Here is a 23,534-nt window from a genome sequence, read left to right on the forward strand (position 1 = left end):
AAGGCTGTCAAATGGGGCATAAAATTCACTCAACAATGCTTGCTTAGCAATGAAAATTTGGGGTGCAATTGTGGTTGATAAGTCGAAGACTACTAGTATTTGACTTCCTCTTTTGAGTCAGCTGGACTGTTTCCATCAGTCTTTTATTGTTATTACCCTTATTTTGACTATCATGGTGTTTTTCAGACTGTGAGAAATAACTTCCACATCCAGATTAACACAGTTTGAATGGGTGATGTAATATACCTTAATTAATATTTATACCTGTTCAGGTCACCTGGGTATGTGGTTATAGCCATAAGTACTTGCAATAGCAGCACTTTAAAAAAGCAAATGGATTACATACAAAAGTATTGTAAGAAATGTCAATCTAAAGAAAAGTAATCTCCATTCATACTACTGATATTTTTTTTATTATTTGCCTTGACAGGATACCAATAAATTACAAACGAATAAATAAGAATCACTTGTCAGTGTTTCATACAGTATATTATGAACAGAATGTTGTCATGATGAAGGCAACACATTTCTATATGTTAATAAAATATTTACAAAAATCTGAACATATTCAGTGTCTTCTGAATATGCAATAGTAAATAGAACATAAATTTACAAGAGACATTAGTATTCCTTATTGCATCACTTTACCTTTCTAAGACATTAAAGTACATAAAATAAAAACATAAATAATGATGATGAATTCTACACTTGGAATCTAAAGTTGTTCCTTTAGAATCGTATCAGCCAATAAAGTTTGTTAAAAAAAAAAAGAATCGTATCATCTTTTCCATCTATCACCTTGGAGACTACAATGGCACAAAATAATTATAAATAATTACTTCAAATAAACTTGTCTACATTTCAATATGCAATGTAATAACAATATTTAGCCTGAATACTAGACTTTTAATTTTTAGATTGAATGCTTTGCTTTAAATAAAAATTTCCTTATAGAGTCAGTTACTGAAAATATTAATTTTATTTTGTCCTTGACAAGGTATCTGAATGCTAATGCTAATGAAGTAAGATTCTGAACAGATATGGACTGTGTTCATAGAATAAGTTTAAATAAGCAAATTAGATTTCAGAGTTATGTATGAGAGTTATGTATCAGCACAAAAGGTCACAAGTACAAAGTACATGATCATAAATATATTTAACGCATATGGTTGAAATGTGTCTGTTGCTCCACAGCTAAATGTTAATAGCTCTGAGATACAGACATAATAGTAATTAACTGGCATCTTTGGTAAAGAGCTGCACAAAGCATCTTAACATTTTCTACTTCAAGGCACTCTGAAAATTTGGTCTAATACTATACTGGATACAGTGTACCATAGTGTAGTGTAATACAGTACAGTACAGTGTAGTAATACTATAGGGGATGGCGGCACAGTGGCTCAATGGTTAAGATATTGAATGCTCAGCAGTTATGATTCAGGTTCGGGACCAAAGCGCCACGCAATGGGGTGAGATGCCATCCTGCTCCTGACAACCTAGCAGTTCTAAAGTATGCAAATGCAACTAGAAAAATAGGTACCACTACGGTGGGAAGGTAACAGTGCTTTGTATCATCATTCTGGCCACATGACTGCAGCAATGGGCAGCAATGGAGATGAGCACCATCCTCTAAAGTCAGCAATGACTAACAGAATAAAATCCACAAGGATTACTTTACCCCCCCCCCCTTTTTTTTTTACTACATTGGATAATTTTAATTCTTAGGTATAAAATACAAACGATGGAGAAATGTTTTGTTGTACATGAGGATAAATCCTAAATACTTTTTTACTGTAACCAAGTTCTCTGAAAGATTTATTTTGATTTTCCCCTCTAGATATATTTTATGCCTAGGAAAAGGAGGCAATCCATGAAAAGAAATTATGCCATACAACTTGTATTTTAAAACAAACAAGTATGGCTTAAAATCATAGCAAGGATATCTTCTGAATGTTTTCTAGACGAAAGAAGTACTAAGCATGGCTTGGAGCAGTGTTTTCCAAACTTAGCAAGTTTATGATATGTGGACATCTTAAAGTTGCCAACGTTTGAAAAACTCTGGCTTAGAGGTTGTATTTGTTCTGCCTGAAAAGTAAAGGGGGCCAAAACTACAGTCTCCCGTGTGTGTGTCTTTGTGTGTGTGTGTAAATATATTTGCAGTGTTGGAATTTGGTAGCTTAAAGGACAAAACAAAAGAACAGCTAATGCCGTACAAATGCTTTTTGGCATCCATTTCACCATGTCACATTCCTGAGCCTCCCTAAATGAGCTTTAGTCCTACTTACTTAGGGACAGCTTGGGCCCTAGCATGCCACACATAGCATGGTGTGGCCCTTCAGCCAATGCAAGTTCCATACCCCTATTCTAGACTGCAACCACAACCTTTTTAAGAAGAAAAAGGAAGAAATGTAAAGTTAGCACTTTTACAGTGGAGCTGGTTTGAATAATATTCATGATTTGTACACTGAAAAAGAAGGACTGCTGCATCCCAAACATACCCAGGTAGGCTTTAAAAAAAATGTATTCAAGCAATGTTTAGACACATCTGTACTGCAAGCTGTGTTAACTTGCCATTATTGGCACGCCTTTTCTTATCCGTCTGAGAGAATAAAAAATAAAATGTTATAAAACTAGGCTTTCTGATTATTTTGCGCGTCGGCAAAGACGCCCTGCTGCAAGAGGAAGAGAAGGCAAAAAAGAAGGCAAAAAAGTGTTTTAAGTCTTTTCCTTTTGAGCGAAGGTAAGAAGCGCCGTTTTAAAAAATAAGGATGCGTCCCGTAAACTCATTTCCTCAACTTTATACTGCCTAAACTAGTTCCCCCACTTCGACAGGTGTATGCAAAGGGGACACCCAGATTTGGCTGCACGCGTGGATTTCGCAAAGCAACCCGTCTCTCTCCTCCCTTCTGAACCCCAATCCCCCCAATTTCGCCCCCCAGGTGGACATACCCCCCCTCCAGTTCTGCTGAAATAAAGTTTCCATCTCCCCCACCCTTCTCCTCAGCTCTCCCCGCCAAGCCCGAGTTAATCGATACCAAGAGTCCAGAGTCCCAGCAAAATGTCTCTTTCTTTTTGCTCCGTCAGCCGCCGTCGCTGCCGCTCCCATCCCGCGCAAGGCCAAACCGTGGAAAAACCCGACACGTCCCCCAACGCCGCGGGGATCGTTTGGCGTGGAGCTCAGAGCGCTTCTAACTCACCTTGTGCCTGAATTCCCGGGCCAGCTTCCTTTCCATGACAAAGAGAGAGCGACCTTCCCGTGGCGCTTGCTTCGCCCAACCTGCCTCTTGGAGCTCCCACTGCGGATGCAGTTTCCTCCGGGTGCTGGAGAAGAAGAGATCAATGAGCAAAACTCCGGACCACCGTTAGAGGGCGCGGCAAAGCACCGTGAGAAAAGCCGGCGGACGCCAAGGAAGGTCAAGAGGGAAAGGAGGCGTTTCCCTCGTTCTCCTCCTCCTCCTCCTCCTCCTCCTCTTCCTCTGTCCTGACTTTCTTTTTCTTCCGAGCGCTCTAACTTCACTTTAGTTTCCCTGGCTAAGAGATCAACAGACGGCAGCGTCTTTTTGCACCAGCCCTTCTCCGTTTTCCCTGTTTGTGTTGTTGGTACATGGTAACAAGTCTTTTTTCAAGGCTGAATTTCGGCCACGGGTTGATGATGCTCATCGGAACTGTGACTTGAAGGAAATTTTTACTTTTTATGTTAAAAAGCCAGGCAATAAAATTTCACATAAACTTTTAAGGCGCACAGCGGAAGGGGGTGACTCATATCTGAAAGTAATTTTATTTAGATGGTGAGAGTAGAACATGTGAAAGTGCAGTTTCTCGAAGATTTTGCATGGGGGGGGGGGACACTTGGTTGCAGGATTTGGGTTTGGCTAACCTAGAGAAAAGAAGAATTAGGGGTGACATGATAGTATTCCAATATTTGAGGGGGTGCCACAAAGAACGGAGGGGAGGGGGTGTCAAATCATTTCCCAAAATACCAGAGAGCAGGACAAGAAACAATAGTTGGACACTAATCAAAGAGAGAAGCAAGCTGGAATTAAGGAGAAACTTCCTAACAGTGAGGACAATTAACCAGTAGAACAGGTTGCCTTCAGAAATCGGGGTGCTTCATCACTGGAGGTTTTTAAAAAGAGACTGGAACCCACTTTTCTGAAATGGTATGGGCCAGGGTCTCCTGCCAGAGCAGGGGGCTGGACTAGAAGACCTCCAAGGTCCTTTCCTATTCTATTCTATTCTATTCTATTCTATTCTATTCTATTCTATTCTATTCTATTCTATTCTATTCTATTCTATTCTATTCTATTCTATTCTATTCTATTCTATTCTATTCTATTCTATTCTCTGCTTCCTCAGTTCTACCCATGAATACAACAATCTTCCATATAAGCTGATATTGGATCCATATATTTTTTTACCTTACTGTCTCATATGGTCTCTTGGGTCTTCAGGATTTTTGAAACTTATCTAATATTCTTTGGGTCCGTAAAAATGTTTTAGAATGATAGAATCTGGAGGGGCCATTTGAGACTATTGACTCCAACCTTGCTCAGTACAGGAAGCAATTCAAAGCATCTGTTGATCTAACATCTCTTAACATCTCTAGTATAGAAATCATCATTCACAATACCTTCTTCCTCAATGGAGTTATTTTTAGGTAATGTCTGACAGTATGACGGTAATGTCACACTGCACAATCAACTAAGTAAGGCAAAAAATAATATTGGCATTCCCACAACATTCTAGAAACAAATTGTACTCCAAAGGCTTCAAATATTCTCAGCCTTCCCAGAAAGCATGTTCTTAGTCCATAAAAGCCAGTGAAGTATAATCATTAAAGAACGGGGCTAGAACTAGTGAGAGAGATCCAGGTTTGAGTCTACACTTGGACTTAGAATTGACGAGGTAGGCTATACAAAATATTGTGCTAAAATAACATAGCACTGGTTAGTTTGTGAATCAATATGTAGAAATCCAGCCATTGCCTGCACTGCCATTCAATTTAAAGTTTTAAGCAGCTAAAATAGATACCCTCAAACGTTTAAAATTTCTTGGCTATCCAGAAGACTGAAATAGGTCAATTTGAGACCAATTCAGTTATTAGATTTTTATTTAAGAAAGTGTCAGCTCTGTTTGCTATACTGAAATTTGGGGACAAAAGAAGAAATCTTAGAAATAGCAAACCATTTGTTATTGTTAAGAAAACTACAGGCGTGTGTCCATGATATTACTAGAAATCTGACTTGAAGGAAGAGTTAGATCCTTCTAACTCTTAGAGCCCCGATGGTGCAGTGGTTAAAATGCAGTATTGCAGGCTAATTCTGCTGACTGCCAGCAGTTCGATCCTGACTGGTTCAAGGTTGACTCAAGCCTTCCATCCTACCAAGGCTGGTAAAATGAGGACCCAGATTGTTGGGGGCAATATGCTGACTCTGTAAACTGCTTAGAGAGGGGCTGTAAAGCACTCTGAATCAGTATATAAGTCTAAGTGCTATTGCTACTGCTTATGAAAATTCTTTTGAGATGCTAAACTGCTTTGTAGTTAGACATACCATATAGTTAGACATCATGGCTCATTATGTCACCCAGATCCAGCTGTAGCATTATCATTATCCCTCTTTTAAGGCTTCTGAGTTAAAAAACAACAAACTTGAAATCGTGGCAATATTGGACCAATTTAGCCACACCAATTCCATTGTTGGGCAAAAAATGGGCATCGGAAGTCTATGGGAGTTTTAATGAAAGAATACCCACACAGCAAGTGGCATCAGCCAACCAGCTTTCTCCAGGGATGGCTGAAATGGAGGGAAATCAAAACTAGCCATAATCAGTAACTGGACTATGAATACTGGCACCAGATTTAATTTAGAGTTGCTTTTATGTGAATGTGCTCCATCAGACTTGATGTCTCAGTTCCTGTTTCAGAGAAGCTAGGTGTAGATTTAATATGTATTTTTTTTTACAACTAATGGATCAATTGAAGGAAATAAAATTGTTTCTTTTTTTAGGTAACACTTCTATTCCAGAAAACAAAACAAGACAGTTCTTTCCTTATAGTCAGTCAGTCTGTGACTCCTTGCTCTCTCTTACCTTCTTGTTCATTAGCTGTAGCATTTATGTAAATGTTTTTCTTCCCTTCCCTAGGACTGAGAGTTTTGACTATTAAGAGAGAATTAGATAATCTAAGATTTGAAAGCAGGTCTTATCCTGCGTATCTTCCAAGAGTTGGTTACATTGTGTGAAAACAGTCTAAATTGTTTAATTGTTTGATTCAGTGGTTATGATACCAGGCTAGAAAATGGGGGGTTGTGAGTTCTAATCCTGCCTTAACTATGAAGGTCACTTGAGTGACTTTGGGATCAGTCATTCTTTCTCACCTGACTCATCTGACAGGATTGTTGCTGCAGGAAAAATAGAAGGAAGGTGTATTGGATATGTTCGTCACCCTGAGTTATTCGTAAAAATAATAAAGGTGGGAAATAAATAAAATAATGAAAACTGCTGTCTCGTCTAATTATGATTTTCCCATTGGCACAGACAACAGAATAAAGTTATTGCTAAAGATGTCAGTCCCGTTTCATCATTTGTAATGAAATGAACCATTTGTTACAACTGGAAATATAATATACGGGGACTAATTACAAAGAGGGAATGAGATCTTTTTAATTTCTCACTGTTAACAGACTTCCTGGTAACTTTAAAAAAAATCTTTTTTATCTGAGACAATTTCTCACCTGACATTGGCAGCTTTTAAAGCTCCTTTTATTTGAGAGTTGAAGGATGAAGTAAGAGAGATGAGGTGAGAGAAAGGATGGCAGATGGCAGAGGGAGGAGAGAGAAAAGGAAAAAGTCGATCAAAGGGGAAAAAAATTTAAAAAAGAAAAAGTGCACATAGAATTATAGCAAGAAAGAAAAAAGTGATTCAAAGTATTTCTTAAAATAAGAAGGTTCTGAAATATCTCAGGATTATACTTAAAAAAACAAGCTATGGGTGAAAGCTAATATTAACATAGTTTTGAATGTTTAGCACATTCAGAACTCTTCAACCAAAACAATTAACTTTTAAACACATTTAATGAATAATTAATAGTTGCAGCTTCCTTGAAGGAGAAGGTTTGAGAGTGATTGAAAAATTAGGACCTGTTGTAACGATTGCAAGGGAAACTAAATATGTTTGCTCAGAATAAATGGAATAGATAATAAAGGACAACATTCAGAACAGATGCATAGTATGAAAATTCTTATAAATCTTTGCAGTGGAAGTTTTCCATTACTGAAATACTATATCATGGGAAATATATTTATTTATTTCCAACCTTTATTATTTTTATGAATAATTCAAGGTAGGGACATACCTAATATTCCTTCCTCCCCACAGCATCAACTCTGTAACATGATTTGGGCTGAGAAAGAGTGACTGGCCCAAAGTCACCAACTTTCAACACTAAATTGGGACTAGAACTCACATGGTGCCAAGGCATCCGCTAATATTTTTTTTAAAAAAATCTGTGGGCCTAAATAAAGAGGTATGCACGATGACTATTAGAAGTTAATAGTCCCTATTTGCCTACTTAGGTGGTTGTTGTTTTTTTTGCCTGCTACAAATGGGAACGAGAATTGGAGAAGTGGAGGGAGGCTGAATTGGATGTTAGTTCTTTTATTAGGTTTATTAGGAACCATGGCTCAGAAGATGTCATCTCATTTATAAAGCTTGGCCTACCTGTTTTTGCATTTAAAAAGTGCAAAAAATAGGAAGACTTCTGCCTGGCATTGCCACCCTGTGTTTCCATAGTGCCAGGGTCTAGTGAAGCTGAGCTAATTAATTTTAATCAGGCTCATGAATGATGAATGGTTGGCTGAGCTCTTGCAGAAGGAGTGCAAACAGAACTTTGTGATAGTTTTGTAGAGCTGAAGGTTTTTCCCATTCGTAAGACCTTCTGTTTTAACCTGTCTCCTGGGATTCCCCCCCCCTCCCCCAATCTCCTGCCAGCAAACCTCTGGGCTGCCTTGCCATGATTCCCACAATTACTCCTGTTCCTTCAAGGGTGGCTTTCCTTCATTGCAAAAACAAATGCAATGACAAGGATGACAGAATATTTATTTTTTTCTGGGGCTTATTCTGCTTCCCCTTTGAACAACTGGACGAAGCACTGGAAGACAGTGTACAGCAGTGAAGAAAGCAACAGGGCACGGACAACTCGCCGTGGAGGATTCACCATGGACAACTCGGTATTGGACAACTGACTACGGCCAACTCACTGTGGACGACTTGCTGTAGCCAACTTGCTGTGGGACAACTCGCCAAGACCAACTTGCAACAGGACAAGAGTTACACTAATATCCAAGGAATGATGGAATAAAACCATGAAAGAAAGGACGCAAAAGCAGGGACAAACTGAAAGGTGAATGATCAAAATTAAAACAATGTTTACATCATTTTATAAATACTTGATGAATTGTCCCGCAGCAAGCGGTCCATGGTAAGTTGGCCGCAGCGAGTTGTCTGGTGGTGAGTTGCCCCATTCTGAGGTGGGAAGCGCCTTTCAGACTGACTCAAGGCCCCCAAAATGTGAGAGGTCCTGGCTGTGTTGATGAAACTAATCCGATCAGCTAGTTGATCAAATTATTATTGTGATCAAAGACACTTGCAGGCTATTTTCTCAACAGGGTTATCGTCAAATACTCCCAGTGAAGGAAGATGAAGCCACCAACTGATTGCTATTGTGGGAGGGGGAAAAAAATCAATTCAGTGGGATTTTGTTAAGCACAAAGCCAAACTGGGTGACCTAGGGCCAGTCACTCTCTCTCAGCCCTAGGAAAGAAACAATGGCAAACCACTTTGAATGAAAAAACAATGCTTCTATTGAATCCAGTTACTGTACTTAACTAAGAGAAGGTTTTTTTTTAATTTCTCTTCTAACTGTACAAACATTTCTCAAGCAGAAATCTCCTTAGTTGACGAGTTCCCGTTTGAAGACTAGACATACCGTCTGCAAATAGGACCGGGATGGGGCTTCCAGAGAAGGCAAATATTATGCTAATTAGTGTGGCGTCCCCAAGCGCCCAGTCTGGCGGTTGCTTCTGCCGTCACCTTCACCCTCAAGCGGAGAAGTCCTGGAAGAAGGTAAAGCGAGGCAGGCAGCGGGCCCGCCCCTCGCCTTCCCCCGCCCAGCAGCCGGACGCGCTCCCGAGCGCGGAGACCTTCTCTAGCCGTGGGAAAGGGGACCAAGCGCGCTCCACCTCCTCCTCCTCCCAGGCTCCAGCAGCCGTTTCTGAAACTTCCCGCCGCGACGCCCAGATGGAGCCGCGCTCCGGGCGTCTCAGGGCGCTTCTTCGCGCGTTGCTTCTTCACGGTGAGTTGCAGAAATCGTGGGCTTTCGGGCAGGCGTGATTTCTGCCCCGAGCGATTTGGGGCGTGGGGTGATGAGCTAGAAGAGCCGGTGGGCCGATTTCCTGGGTAGCAGGGGATGGAAACCCCGGGAAAGCACCATCCACTTGGTTCACGTCGATTCTTCTTTTGCAGGATTGATCTGGAGGAGCGTGGAAGCGCAACTGTCTAGGCGTGAAGTTTCTGGGCTCTCGAGGTAAGAAATGAGGGTGTGCGTGTTTCTCAGCCGCTACTGTATTCTTTTTCGCATCTGGCGGGCCACTCGCCGAACTTCTCGCCCGGCCTCTGGACCAGAAGACATCCTTCTTTGCTACCTTTAAGAGTTGCATTGCAAGAGGGCAGTTCCGTGGAAGGAAGAGTCTCTGGCATCCTCGCAGTTCTTTTGATGGGTAAAGTGACACCTGATGAGATTCTCCTTGACTTTTCAATGCTCAGGACAGGCCTGGTCCATCATGTATGCGCTGTGGTTGTTTCAGGAATGTGGTTCTGATTTGGAAAGTTTATCAAATCTTGTCCCAACTCTATTAAGACTTTCTACAGGTGTTAGACTATGACTCTAATAATTTTCTGCCTATGCTAGGAATTATGAAAGTTGAGGTCCCAAACATGCTGAGAATACCAGTCACAGAACACCATTTTGTGTTGTGCTGGAATTTTCAGAGATGTATTTAAGATAAAAGAGGGCCAACAGTCAAAATCTATACAAAGGAAGCTATGGACCCACTTCAGAAAATCCATAAAGCATTTTCTCCAAGCTTTGAAGTCCAAGGGTGAATATGATTTAATACAGACCACAGTACACTTTTTCCTGCAATGTTTGGGGGAAAGGTCCCATTGAATTCTTTATGCCTAAGCAATGAAGTAGCCTAGTTAATCTGATTTGTGTTATGTGAATCAATCAAGGAGGCTTATATAGAAAACTACATTTACATAAATAGTGACTTAAAATTGCATAAACTAGTCACAGATTGAACGTTTCTAAAGAAATGTGTTCTGATCTATCAAATAAAAAATAGTCTTAAGAGTCACAGGTTTTAGATATCCAATCGTCATTGGTTTATAATATATCATAAGTGTATTTGTGTCTGTGTGTGTGTGTGTGTGTATTTTGCAGGCTGAGAAAGGGAATTTAAAATAACTATTTCATAATATTTTAGCATCTTGTAGAATTTCATAGATGAACCATTGAGCTTGAAAAAGGTTTTGGTGCACTAAATATTGAAAAATATGGAATGCTTTGGAAAATATATGAAAATGTAAGAAAATGAATATAAATATAGTTAAATAAAAGCATTTTAATGCAGAAGTATTTGGGTAGAAGGATTTCTTTTAATTTCCAAGAAATGATTTGGTAGTTGGAATACGGAGTACTCAAACTGCCAGAAAAGTTTTCACAAAGGTATAAACACAGCATTTCTACCAATATAATTTAAAATGTTTTAAAATATTCAACATCAACTTCAGAAGAGAAGGATACTCTTACTTCCTTTAAAAGTAAGTTACAGTTCCTTAGGTAATATAAAGAAAAAACAGAATTACTAAAAAGACACTAAAACAAGCAAAGGAATTTGTTATTGCTGACTGACTCAAACCTCTCAAAGGTAGGCTTTATTTTCTGCAGCATCAAGAATTAAGGGACACCCCTTAAATTCCATTTTTTTGTCTAGTGATTCAGTCAGGAGGCCTCAAATTGAGTGGAGGTACAGCTTTCCTAAGTTCTGCATGAGTAAGAAAGGTGCAGATTACCTCTGCACAACAAATCCAGCCTTGTTCTTTTCTTCCTTAGGAATGACAGCAGCACGGTTCCTCAGAAACGAGATCCTAGTGTCCTCAGCGATCAGGTAAGGCACCAACTCTGCAGCTGTTTTTAGAATTTTAAAAGTTGGTGTGATAGAATGAACAATTCCCAGACTAGCTTATCCTGTATGTAACTTTACGATCCTAGGATTATTTTCCCTCAGTCTTTTGGCACTGAGTTTTTGAACTCCTGATCTGAATATGTTTACTATTTGCATTTGTGGCAGGATTGAGGAAAACAAACTTGAGTTATAGATAGCTTTGCAATTCAAAAAGGGTTTAATTTCATAAATAAATGTATTTGCTAGGAAAGCTTAGGTCTCTGTTCTTTTATTGGAGTGGTATGCCGGATCATTTATGCACTCAGCATTAAGCAAAATGCTTTCTCTTTGTATGGAAGAAATGTATTAAAATATATGAATATGTCATACAACTGATTTAACAAATTCATTTTAGGAGCAATTATTACCACATATATTTAATAATACATCATACTTAAAATGTATTTTTCTTCAAAATTCTAGCTGTTCTGAAATTAATAAAAAATTAAAAGGATTTTTGGTTCATTTTATACATTTACAATTATAACCATGAATTAGATTCTATAAACTTCATTTTATAAGATTTATAACAAAATGCATATTGTGAATGACACGATAATCATTTTTTTCAATCACATTCTCAATAATTCAAAGCATATAGCCTTAGGTGTTTTTCTTGCTTCACCAGATTTTGATTATTAAATTTTAAAATGGAATAAAATATCATCAGTTTTATTACAAGCAAGCAAACAAGAATAAGAAAATAACCATCAGGATGAGTTATTGGAAATGATTCAGTATTATAATTTAATTGTTTGTCTAAAAATAATCACTAAAATATATTTCCTGTTTTTAATTGAGAGAAGCCTTGTTTAGCATTTAGGCCTCGTTCAGAAGTTTAGGGGTGGTATTTGACAGTAGACAATATGTATCTTGCTTTCTTTCCATTAATTCCCAGTTAGTGAATCCTTATAAAACCAAATTCCTAATAGTTTGGCTACATTTAATAAAAGCACATTTATTATTGAATGTACAGTATTTCTACATTGCTTCCCTTGCTATTGAATTTTGCAGCTTTTACAATAAGAATAAAAACAATTAAAATACATTGCTTTAATTTATTGTACTTCTCCAGAACCTGTAAACTAATAAGTTTAAATATATTCATTGAAAGTGAGAACAAAACAAGTAAACAAAATAAAACTAAACTATTCATCCATAACATTTGCACAAAAATGCAGTCTATTCAGCCTTTTAATTTGTACAGCCTATTTAACTCCTCTAAATTCAGATTCTGTCTTTTCTTTCTCTCCAATTTTTGTTACTGAAAAATTCAGTAGAAAGAAAAAAATATTATACAAAACACACACAGGAAATTAAATCAACTGGCAGTAAATCTGTATTTTTTTTAAAAAAAGAGTCCAAGAACTGGAAGTAGCTTCTTTTGTTGCCTTATCTTAATTAAGTCACTCAGAATACATGTAAAATGTTTCACAGGTATAAAAGAAATGTTCTGAATATTATTAAAGCCATGTTACTGCGATTAAATATCTACATACATTAATAGTAATGAATAATCCTTTCAATATTTCAGAAAGGTAGAAAATCTAAGACAAATATGCAACCAATAATGGCTTTGACTATAGGTTAGAGTCAGTAATTCAATATCATAACCTTCCCACTCCATTATTCCCATTATTGCAAGATTTCTTCATGGTGCTCAAGGGTATTGTTTTGTAGAACATCACAAATAAAACAATGCAAGAATATTCATACATAGCTTGCTCAGTGAGAATCTTGCAGGGACATATATAGACTTCTTTTAGGAGAACATTTCCTGACTGGATCAGTGGACATCCTTCACAATTAAGAGGAACCATATTAGGGAAGCTTCCAAAGGACACTGCAGAAATCATAGTGAATGTAACACATTTATGTTTGAGTTACGGCACTGCACCTCTATTTGTATACCTGGCTAAAATTCGTCATGGCAAGGCCAGGTAAAAGACACTTCCTTGGATTCAGATTGATAGTACCACACTAGAGCAGTTCCTCATTCATCCTGAGTAAGTCAGAAGAGTGTTACAAACATAATGATTCTAAAATGGGCATATCCATCCTTTTTGTCCATTCTTTCTTTGGCAGAGATGATGACTGACCCACTTTCTCCTGGGTTAATAGACCAGATCTGTTAGGGAACATTTCAGCAGCTTCATCATTTCATATCTTTGTACTGATGTTAACCCTCACAGGAAAACCAGATAGGAAACAGGACTAGATACAGTAAATTAATTCTACTTTATCGTTAGGCTACAGTAACATCATCTTGCAAGTCTGAAAGTACAGACTTCCTGCTGCCACTTTTAACTACTTGATCCACTAAGGCAGATCCCTTCAAAACATCTTTCTCTGACCCTTAAGCCAGTGGTGAAATTCAATTTTTTTTAGTACCGTTTCTGTGGGTGTGGCTTGGTAGGCATGACAGGGGAAGGATACTGCAAAATCTCCATTCCCACCCCACTCTGGGATCAGCTAGAGGTGGTATTTGCCAGTTCTCCGAACCATTAAAAATTTCCGCAACCAGAACCTGTCAGAATCTGCTGAATTTTACCTCTCCCTTAAGTCACTGGGGGTTGACTTCTCTTGCCTTATTGTCTATGAAGCAGCTTCTCTTTCCCTCATTCCCCAAAGCCATCCACATATTCCATTTCAGTTGGGCTTCTCGCGATTCTTTCACTCTCATTGCATTAATTATAGCTTACATGCTGGTAGTAGCATCCATTCCATGTGGGTAAAGACTTGCATTCTCACAGCCAGTTTCTTCTGGATCTGAGCCTGAGAAATAGTCTCTCTTTCTTCTACAAGCTTCATGTGAGGTTATGGAGTGGGACAATGTTGCAGCAGAGATTGATAGCCAAAAGTTGAATTCTGTCCACTTTCAATCTCTCTAGAAAAAAAAATCATGAGATTGTCCACAGCTGCAGACAGCTGCTCCTCAGGAATCAAGATTTACGCAGTCAACTCATGGCTGAAAGTACCATCAAGCTGTATTTGGACATAAAGCAGAGCCTTATTTCTTAATAATTTTTGGAACTGCACTTTAATTATTATTTTTATCTGTTATGAATTTTCATATTGGCCAGTTTTGTAACATTCACTGGGTGAGCTTCTTTCTATCATTGGAGAAAGAAGTTTTTAAGTACAAAATTAGAGACTTTAAAAATAAAATGGGATTGGAATAAAGAGCATCAGGGTGCTTAGAGTTTTTATTTCAGAAAGCACGGATTAAGAATCTAGAGGAATTTAAAATAATTTTTAAAATTAATTATAAGAAATATTTCTATGTGAAAATATTGTTTGGGTAAAAACATAATAAGGGAGGGAGCCAGAAAGAGCTAAATATTAATTAATTAAAGGAGAAGAAAACTTAAATTGGACTTCTGAATATAAAATGAAGCAAAATTAACTTTGGATGAATTCAAGGATATTTGGAAGCACTGGATTAAGAAGTTAATTTTAAGATTGTCTACTATTGCTAATATACAAATAACAAACCAGTAGAGTGATTTGGATAATTTTCTGACTTTGGATTTATAAAAAGGGCTTGTTAAAGTTTGAAGGATTTTTGGGAAGAGGCAAAGAGAAAATGCAAATAAATTCTGGGATATCACTTTAAAGGAATTAAAGATAAAGAATGCTAAAATCCAAGGGAAGGAATATAAAGTTGTTTGTTTGATCAAGGATAAAATACATGCAGCATGATGCTGTTTCTCATAAAATTATAACTGTGTTGAAGTAAAGGGAAGGAATATAAGGTTGGTTTATTTGGTTGTTAAAATATATATGTTTTTTCTGATAACTCTTCATAGACATTTGCTGACTAGGACACAATGACAAGGCTTTAAAAAGTTGTTTATAGATAAGATATGAGAGGGGAGGAAGAGGTGTTTTCTTTGTATTGTTAGAGAAGGTGATAAATAAGAAATTATTTGTATTTGAGGGAAGTACAAAGCTTTTCAAGAGGGAAATCATCAGACCAGAACTTCTGTTGCTAACCACTGTGACCAATAAGTGGGTTGGGCCAAATTTTACGACTATTTTTGTCACAGTTATTAAACAAATCATCACTGTTCTTAAGTGAATCACAGAGTCAGGGGTTGGGGTGTATGCAGGGGGTTGCACACACATGGCCAGGGGACATGCGGGGGTGGGGTGTGCATACATGGGCGGACAAGAGTGAAGAAATAACTACAGTGACGTAGATGTCACCATGATTGTGCAACTATAGTAAATATGTTTTATAAAGGTTCAATAAGGCTTATTTTTGAGGACTTAAGCTTCTGCATTTTACTGTACTGCAATATTTTAATTTGCAACAAAATGATATTGTACCACAACTTTCTTAATCACTGGTACATTTTTCTAATTCATTTACACATATGAATAATGGACAATTATATCTTATTTCAAATTAATATACATTTTTATTGCAGGTATCTGGATTTCCATCTTATAGTTCTTCCTCTACCACAGTATCTTTATACAGGGAAAGAAGATTTCGTAACATATTCTGTGGTTCATCAAGTAAGCTCCTCAAACTATTTGTAAATTTTTAAAATCTTATTGATGAATTGATGATGAATCTTATTGCAGTAAATTAAATCTAATTTCCTCACCAAAAATTATTTAAACATTTTTCAAAGTTGAATTGAAAGGCACGACATTCAGCAGCAAAAGGGCTGATGGGCCTATGCCATCCTTGTAGGATAACACAAATTTTGAAGCCTTATTGGTTACTGGTAGGCTTCCTGATTTAATTTGAAATGTTGATTATTAGCTACATAATAAACCATTTCATCAATTTGTATGTCGATGATCTGTTGAGGTTCTCCAGCTCTTTCTGAGATTTATAGAATTCATACCAGGTAACACATTTTTTCAGTGGTGGCCCCAAGCTTAGTTGGGCATTTGTGGATGGCCTGTTGAAGATTCCCGGCATTCCCTAGGGTTAATGAAGAATATACCAAGTGACAGACTTTTTCAGTGGTGGCTCCCAACTTATGAATCAGAATTATAAATGCACTTTAGAAGCAAGTTAAATTGATACTACTACAGCAAGGTTTGGTTCTGGCAATTGTCTTAGATACTCAGTTTATTATTTTGACTGTATTTAGATATTTAAAAATATTGTTCATTGTCCTGATTATAGGATTTGAGGAGGTTTATAAATATTGTTTAAAAAGGATTTATATAAATAATTGCAGAATTTGAAATGATTATTGTAATATCTGCAAATGATTATTGTGATTAAATAGAGCACAGTGCCAGTTTACTTATAATTAAGGGGGAAATATCCTGCATTTAAAATAGAATATTCCATAAAGTTATTTAATTGGCCATATAGTGTTTCATTTCCAAAGATGAAATAAATAATGATGTATATTAATTTATGTGTTTCATTTCCAAAGATGAAATAAATAATGATGTATATTAATTTATGTATTAGTCTTTGACCATGAAGATATAGTACTTTTTTTTGCAAATGCTGTTTGGTTCTTTGCAAAAATGGAAGTTCTCAGCTTGCAAGGAATAATACCCTGCAATCTGACTCCTTTCATATTTCTTAGTTAAAAGAATTCTCCCCTTCAAATTTGGGAAGTGCGGGATCTTGGCAAGCACTAAGAATGTATATAAATGGCTTGTATGAAGCTAAGTAAAGCTACCCCAAATAGGAAAAAGGGTGAAAAAAGAGCTGTTTTATTTCCTGAAGAAGCCTATCCATTTTTATTTTGTTCAGAATTGCAAAAAGCTATGTTGTATGATGTTATGCCCACAATAGCAGAACAGGAAATTTTGCTCCTGTTGCTTTATAAAAAATAATAATTGTATACCAGAGGCAAGGCAAAAGGAAGAATTTTTTTTAATAAAGGCTCAAAGATGAAAAGGAAGGAAAAGAAGTAGGGTGAGATATATATAAATACGTTCAAGGTAATGGAATGCATGGATACCTTGAGAAAAGGGAAGAAGAGATGCTGCCTAGGAAACCATCAGACAAAAGAGGCAGGAGCCTGCAATTGTTTAATAATCAAAGAAAGAAACTTAGGAAGGACCTAATGGGTCTAGCAGTTAAAAGTGGTGGGTGGGAACTTTGTACTTTCAGATTTGAAGGATTCTGTTAATGTAGCCTTACAGTGAAGTAGACTTAGTTCATCTAGTCATGTTTCCAGTCTTTAGCTGGAATGACTGAACTTCCGTCTAGCTGGACACTTCTAGCTGGAGGAATTATTTAATCAAGAATATTATTTCTATTACAATTCTGCAGAACTGACATCATAAGTTTGGCTCCTGTAGAAAAAGGTGTTGAGTCAAAACAGGAAATGAAAACATTAATAAAACATTACAAGAAAAAAAACTGTATGGAAAATAGCTTGTAATTGGCTAATGAACTGCTGTCCTCAAAGTATAGTACATGACTTTGACAATTGCTGAATATTATTTTTATTTGGTTATGGAATTTAGCAGGTGTTTAATTAATGGGAACTCACTGCTCCCAAGAACACAGAATAAGAATCTCAGTTTTATTAAATTTAACTCGATCAAATCAAGTGTTCAAAGTACTGTGTCTCATCTAAATCAACAATAGGTCAACAAATGGAGGTCACTTGAAATAATTCTGGGGATACCTTCAATGTAATTTGATCCAAGATAGTTTCTACTTCGATGGAATATTACTGCAAAGTCTAATGTTTATCCAAAGTACACTGATTTACAGTCCTTAAGCCTTCTTAATGTCTGTGGAGATTCTCAATCATCCAGGTCATGGCTGTCCCAAAGGTGCTTTCCCAAGAAGCAACTGGACTTCCTGGTTTTTCTTTGAAGACATTTCGCTTCTCATCCAAGAAGCTTCTTCAGCTCTTGGATGAGAAGTGAAACATCTTCAAAGAAAAAAATAGAAAATCAAGTTGCCTCTTGAAAAAACACCTTTGGGACAAGCCCTCTTAATGTATATTCAGAAATAATTGTCATATAGAATAAAATATCATAAAGTATAATTATTAGCTGAGAAGATTTCTAACATTAGTTGAAAAGGTATGGTACATTCTAATGATCTGTTTTCATGTAACTACCCAGTTAGAATGTATGCAACTTGTAACAAAATTATTCCATGTTGTTATTATTATTTTTAACTTAAATAGATTTAGGTTTATTTGCATGCTTCAATGGAGGTGAATGTGTACATTGGAAAATGTGCAACTGTAGTCGATATAACGCAACTGGATCAAGATGTCAGATAGGTAAGGAGACGATATCATTTTATGTTACCTGTTTTACCTAGAATGGTCTTAGATGCAGAAATATCCTTTAACATGATTGATAGACTTATTCTCAGAATCAACACACTTCCCCCAAAGGCACAATTCTGTAGTTTGTAGCTTTCAGGTCATATTCTGAAGAAGAAATGGAATCTCAACAACCATAAGTACTATATATCACAATGCATATTGTGAAAATAAATATTTCCCCCCTTCTAGCTATATGTTTATAGTCATCACTTTCTTGGATCCAAGTTAAGCCAAGAGTAGTATTGCTTCTGAATGATTCTTTCCCTCTTCTTTTGCTATAGTACATAACCTGGGAACAGAACGAGACAACATTTGTCGAACATGGGGACAATATCATTATGAAACCTTTGATGGACTTTACTATTTTTTCTCTGGGAAATCAACATATGTTCTTGTCAGGCAGAATGAATTAGATGAACAGAGTTTTTCCATACAAGTAAGTGAAAATAAGAATGAAGGAGTATTGTGTAGTAAAGTTGTTTTCCTCGACTCTGGGCTTTATGAATTAACTAGTTAATCTAGTAGTTGGTTACTTGCATAATATGACACTTCCAACACCATCTGTTTTAGAGAATGTCAGAAAGAATAGGGGTGTATGATGGATGCTTCTGTTTTGTTTTTTTTCTATTGCTGCTTGAGTGAGATTTCATGAACCCATATGAAATGCTTTTCTGTGCATGAAGATGAAAAGAAGTTGATATCTATTACTCTTATAACTCCATCATGATTTGTGGTCATGAAAATCTTTCTAAATTTGGCAGAGATTTAGGAGCAGGTTCAACTGGAGATTAATTAAACATGTTTCATGCAAATGTTGAAGGCTGCAGAGATTCCAGCTTAATAGAGTTCCAAAAAACGTGGATCTTGATTGAACCTAAATGTTCCAAGCTTCACTTATATGTACTGTTTTGTATTTGGGGGAATAGAGTTATTACCAAATGTGGTATCAAGCTAACAATCAATTCAGCAATTATTAAGATACAGGCATTGAGCTATTGTTTATAATTTCAATGTTATTTAGAACCCTGTATCTGAACTTGTATGCAAATTGTAATCTAATTTTTCTTAATATTATTTTCCCACTTGTTTTTTGCAGATCCATAATGATCCAGAATGCAGTTCTTTTCCATATTCCTGTAAACGATCTGTTAGTTTATATTTTTCTGGAGAAGAAGAAATCAGATTAAGTAATGAGGTTACCTACAAAGGCATTGGGTAAGTTAAACAAATGTACCTGTATGTTCTCATGTTCCTTGGTATTTTTTGCCTACACTATTATTTCAACATTGCAGATTTAAGTATTCGCTGCAGTTTCTAAATATAGACCAGTTTCATTCCTGTGGACAATATATAGTGAATACTTTCTAATTCATTCTGGAATTGAGATCAATATCCATTTTTAAAAAAATAAAAAAAACTTCCTATAACCTTCTGCTGACTATTAAATGTTTCTGGAATCACAGGGATATTTTTGCCCGATCTGTTAAAAACTACATAGCTGACTAACACAAGAAGCAGGGTTTCAGAAAGACCCCTTGAATGCCAATGGGGGATAAAAACAATCTAGAAAAATGTAAACTTACATTTCAAAACAGAATGTAGCAATTGCAGTGCAATCTCTTTGAAATATTTCCATGGGTCCCAGGCATATCTCTGGGCCATGCTGCCCTTTTTCACACCCACTGAACTCCTCTGCTTGCTTTCCCCACTTTTTCACAAGAAACATAGCAGAGGTGGGTTGCTCCCGGTTCGGCCTGGTTCAGCCGAACTGATAGCACCGGTAACAACCAGAAGTGCTGCACACGCAAGCGCAAGCGCGAGCAAACCGGTAGTAAACCGGTTAGGAACCCACCACTGAAACATAGCTATTCAAAACCAGGGAGTTAAGATTGTTCTCCAAACCATGTTAAGAATATTGTTACTAACAAATTCAACACAAAATGGTGTCTTTATCCTTCATTAATAGGAACATGACCCAAAGTAAGAGCTGTGTAGTTGAAGGCAGTAATTTTGTTTGATTTTCATTGGCAGTTATAAAATTACAAAGCTGAAAATGGGAGTTACTTTAGTAACACTTGAAAAGAAAAGTATGTTGCTTTCTTTATGGTGATGTTTGTTTTGTTTCCTAGAATACAATTACCGTATACCATAGGAAAATTACATATCCAAAAAGTAGCTGGATATGTCATTGTTAGACATCAGTATGCATTCTCTTTAGCTTGGGATGGAGTATCTGCTGTTTATATTAAGATGGCTCCAGATTATTTGGGCAAAACTCATGGACTGTGTGGTAATAACAATGCCATTCTGCAGGATGAACTTTCCACAAGTTACGGTGAGTATTTACTTGAATTCTAACGTTTGCTCTAGTATATATTTATGTTATGTATATAAATATGTGCAAGTAAATGAAATATAAATAAAATGCAGATTAGAATTAATAACTGGCTTAAGGAAATCCAAACATTTAAGGATAATTTTACTTTGGGCAATTCAGTATGAGATATTCTAATATGAAACTGAACATAGAAAAAAAAGATATATCTATAACCATGATGGCGAACCTATGGCACACATGCCAGAAATGGCACACAAAGCTATCTCTCCAGGCATGCCAGCCATCACCCATTGCTCTTCTGGGTTCCGGCGCACACATGCGTGCCAGACAGCTGGTCTTCACACGTGTAGGATCACGTGCGTGTTGGGAAGGTGAGCTTCTGGTTTCTGGCAGACGCATGTGCACTGGCCAGCTGGTATTCACATGTGCATGTGTGCCAAAAAACAGAAGACCAGGTAACCGATGTGCATGTCGGAAACCAGAAGCTCAGCTTCATGGAGTGCGCATGTGTGCCAGGGAGCTTCTATTCTGGTTTTTGGCGCTCCCTGGCATGCGCATGCTCCCATTTCAGCACTGAGTGCTGAAAAGGTTTGCCAACACTATAAGATTGTTCTAGTTTTATATGCATGGAATATTTAAGACACAGGAACATTAGAACTAAATTATTTTTAATGTAGTTTAGGAGTTAAGTAAAGGCAATATTATAATAGCAATATAATTTTTGAATTTAATAGCCTGATCTCCTATTTTGGGGTCATAAATACAGATTTCATTATATGGAAGTAGGGCTCTTGTAATCAGTCAAATAAGAGAGAAAAATCATGAAACATTCTAATATGCTCAAAACAATTTCCTTCCAAAGAATATGCAGAAAAATTATTGTGCTCCCGTTCTCTAGAGCCTGTACAGGCAGATTGCTTATGTTATGGGATCATAATTAGTACGGTGTGTCCTACATTATGCATTTTCTATGTGTTTATGTTTAACTGCTTTGTTGTTTAGAGACTCATCCCATGATTGTTAGATCCCACACAGTGCTGCAGAAAATCTCTAGAGTAGAATTTTTTAAAAAAATTCTTACAAAAACATCATAAAGCCAGCATGATTCCCAGTGAAGATTTCCAGTGTATGTTACAGAATTCTATCAATAGCAGTGAAAGCATTTGAACTGGTTTCACTGTACCTGATTAGTATATGTACAATGACTCCATTAGAAAGCAGGGTGTTAATGGATGAAGATTAACTCCATTTCAGAACTAATTAGAACTAATTTAACATTACTTGGGCAGTTAGATGGAAATTGTGAAAGAAAACAATCATGATAAAGCAATCTTGTGGCTTTTATGCAATGCATTTGTGTATTTCTGCCCCCTAGGAAAAAATACAGAAGACATTGAAGAATTTGTGGAAAGCTGGAGAGAAAATCCTCCCCAGGAGAACATCCGTTCCTGGGGCACATCGTTTAGCTATGAACCACCCTGTTTGACTCGAACTGATGCATTTTTGCAGGTAGGTATTCAACACATCACTCAAACTAAGATTTAGTTCTAAATGTGAAACTTTTGGGTGTATTCAGTCATAATTATTGCTCTTTTATTATATAAGTCTGCAATACTGACATGTATGTATTTATGTATGTTTGTATGTATGTATCTTTGTATTCATAGTTGATTTAGTGTTGAGAAACCCTGTGGTCTAGAAGACTTTATAAATGCTGAAAGTGTCATAGGAGCAATCAGTGAAGTATGGTGAAGTGATTATTGGATTGTGACAAAGAAGACCCAGGTTTTAGACAATGTTCAGTAGATTGATGGCATTGGGTTGGGATTGAAAAAAATTAGCAATTTGTTCTCTGCCTGGTTGCTGGGTGGCGTGGCCATGGGGGTGTTGCCTAGTTGGCTTCCTGCACCATGGGGGGGGGGGAAAGCGTTTTCACCCTCCCCAGGCTCTGGAGGCTTTCCTCGAGCCTCTAGGAAGATGAAAACCGCCTACCTGGGCTTTGAAGGGCCTCTGGAGGCCAAAAATGGGCCTGTTTCCAGACTTCCAGTACTTCTGGTAGGCCCAATTTCACTCTGCCAGAGCCTCCGTGCAGACCCTGCACTTACCTGGCATCCAAAATGGGCTGAATGGAGACTCCTGGGAGGGGCGGGGTATGGTGGGCGGGATCAGCCAGTCCCTTCAACTACCAGTTCGACAAACCTGATTAAAATTAATATCCGGTTTGCCTGAACCGGTCTGAACCGGCTGAATCCCACCCCTGGATGGCATGATGGAAAAAAATGTCTACTAGTTTTGGCATGCAGTGCCCTGTGGTGCTGTCTCGAGGGGAGGAGTTGAAACATTTTATGTCCAGGATGTGATGGGTCTATAGATATTTTCTCAGCCCTCTTTCTGGCTCAAGCAATGTAGAAGGCAGGCTATTGCAATTGTTCATTCGGTGGTCTTGACTGTCCTTTGGAATCAGTACCTGTCCTGTTTGGTTGCTGTACCAAACCAGACCGTTACAGAAGAACATATGACAGACTCAGTAATTCCTCCTTAAAACTGCAGCTCCCGGGGCAGTCTGAACTTCCTGAATTGCTTTTCTGTTTTTTATTTTGGTACGGTTTAAAACAACATTTCTCATC

General features: G+C 37.4%; 2 protein-coding genes across 2 annotated transcripts in view; one reads left to right on the plus strand and one right to left on the minus strand.

The window, feature by feature from the left end:
* USH1C (USH1 protein network component harmonin) overlaps window positions 1-3,233 on the minus strand; it is a gene marked incomplete at its 5' end in the record, with an annotated part of 64,095 nt that extends 60,862 nt beyond the window's left edge. The window contains one exon of the mRNA XM_081935753.1: window positions 3,198-3,233. Within this exon, the coding sequence (XP_081791879.1) occupies window positions 3,198-3,233 (36 nt within the window). The remainder of the gene's footprint in view (window positions 1-3,197) is intronic.
* A 69-nt stretch (window positions 3,234-3,302) lies between these two features.
* The window catches only part of OTOG (otogelin), a gene marked incomplete at both ends in the record, with an annotated part of 109,987 nt that continues 89,755 nt past the window's right edge, over window positions 3,303-23,534 (plus strand). Inside the window, 9 exons of the mRNA XM_081946019.1 lie at window positions 3,303-3,384; window positions 9,524-9,584; window positions 11,175-11,229; window positions 15,720-15,810; window positions 18,423-18,521; window positions 18,851-19,005; window positions 19,666-19,784; window positions 20,699-20,904; window positions 22,283-22,416. Of these exons, the coding sequence (XP_081802145.1) occupies window positions 3,303-3,384; window positions 9,524-9,584; window positions 11,175-11,229; window positions 15,720-15,810; window positions 18,423-18,521; window positions 18,851-19,005; window positions 19,666-19,784; window positions 20,699-20,904; window positions 22,283-22,416 (1,002 nt within the window). The remainder of the gene's footprint in view (window positions 3,385-9,523; window positions 9,585-11,174; window positions 11,230-15,719; window positions 15,811-18,422; window positions 18,522-18,850; window positions 19,006-19,665; window positions 19,785-20,698; window positions 20,905-22,282; window positions 22,417-23,534) is intronic.

This window comes from Natrix helvetica, assembly GCF_964273705.1.
Source record: "Natrix helvetica genome assembly, chromosome: 1".
In the NCBI taxonomy this organism is placed as follows: domain Eukaryota; kingdom Metazoa; phylum Chordata; class Lepidosauria; order Squamata; family Natricidae; genus Natrix; species Natrix helvetica.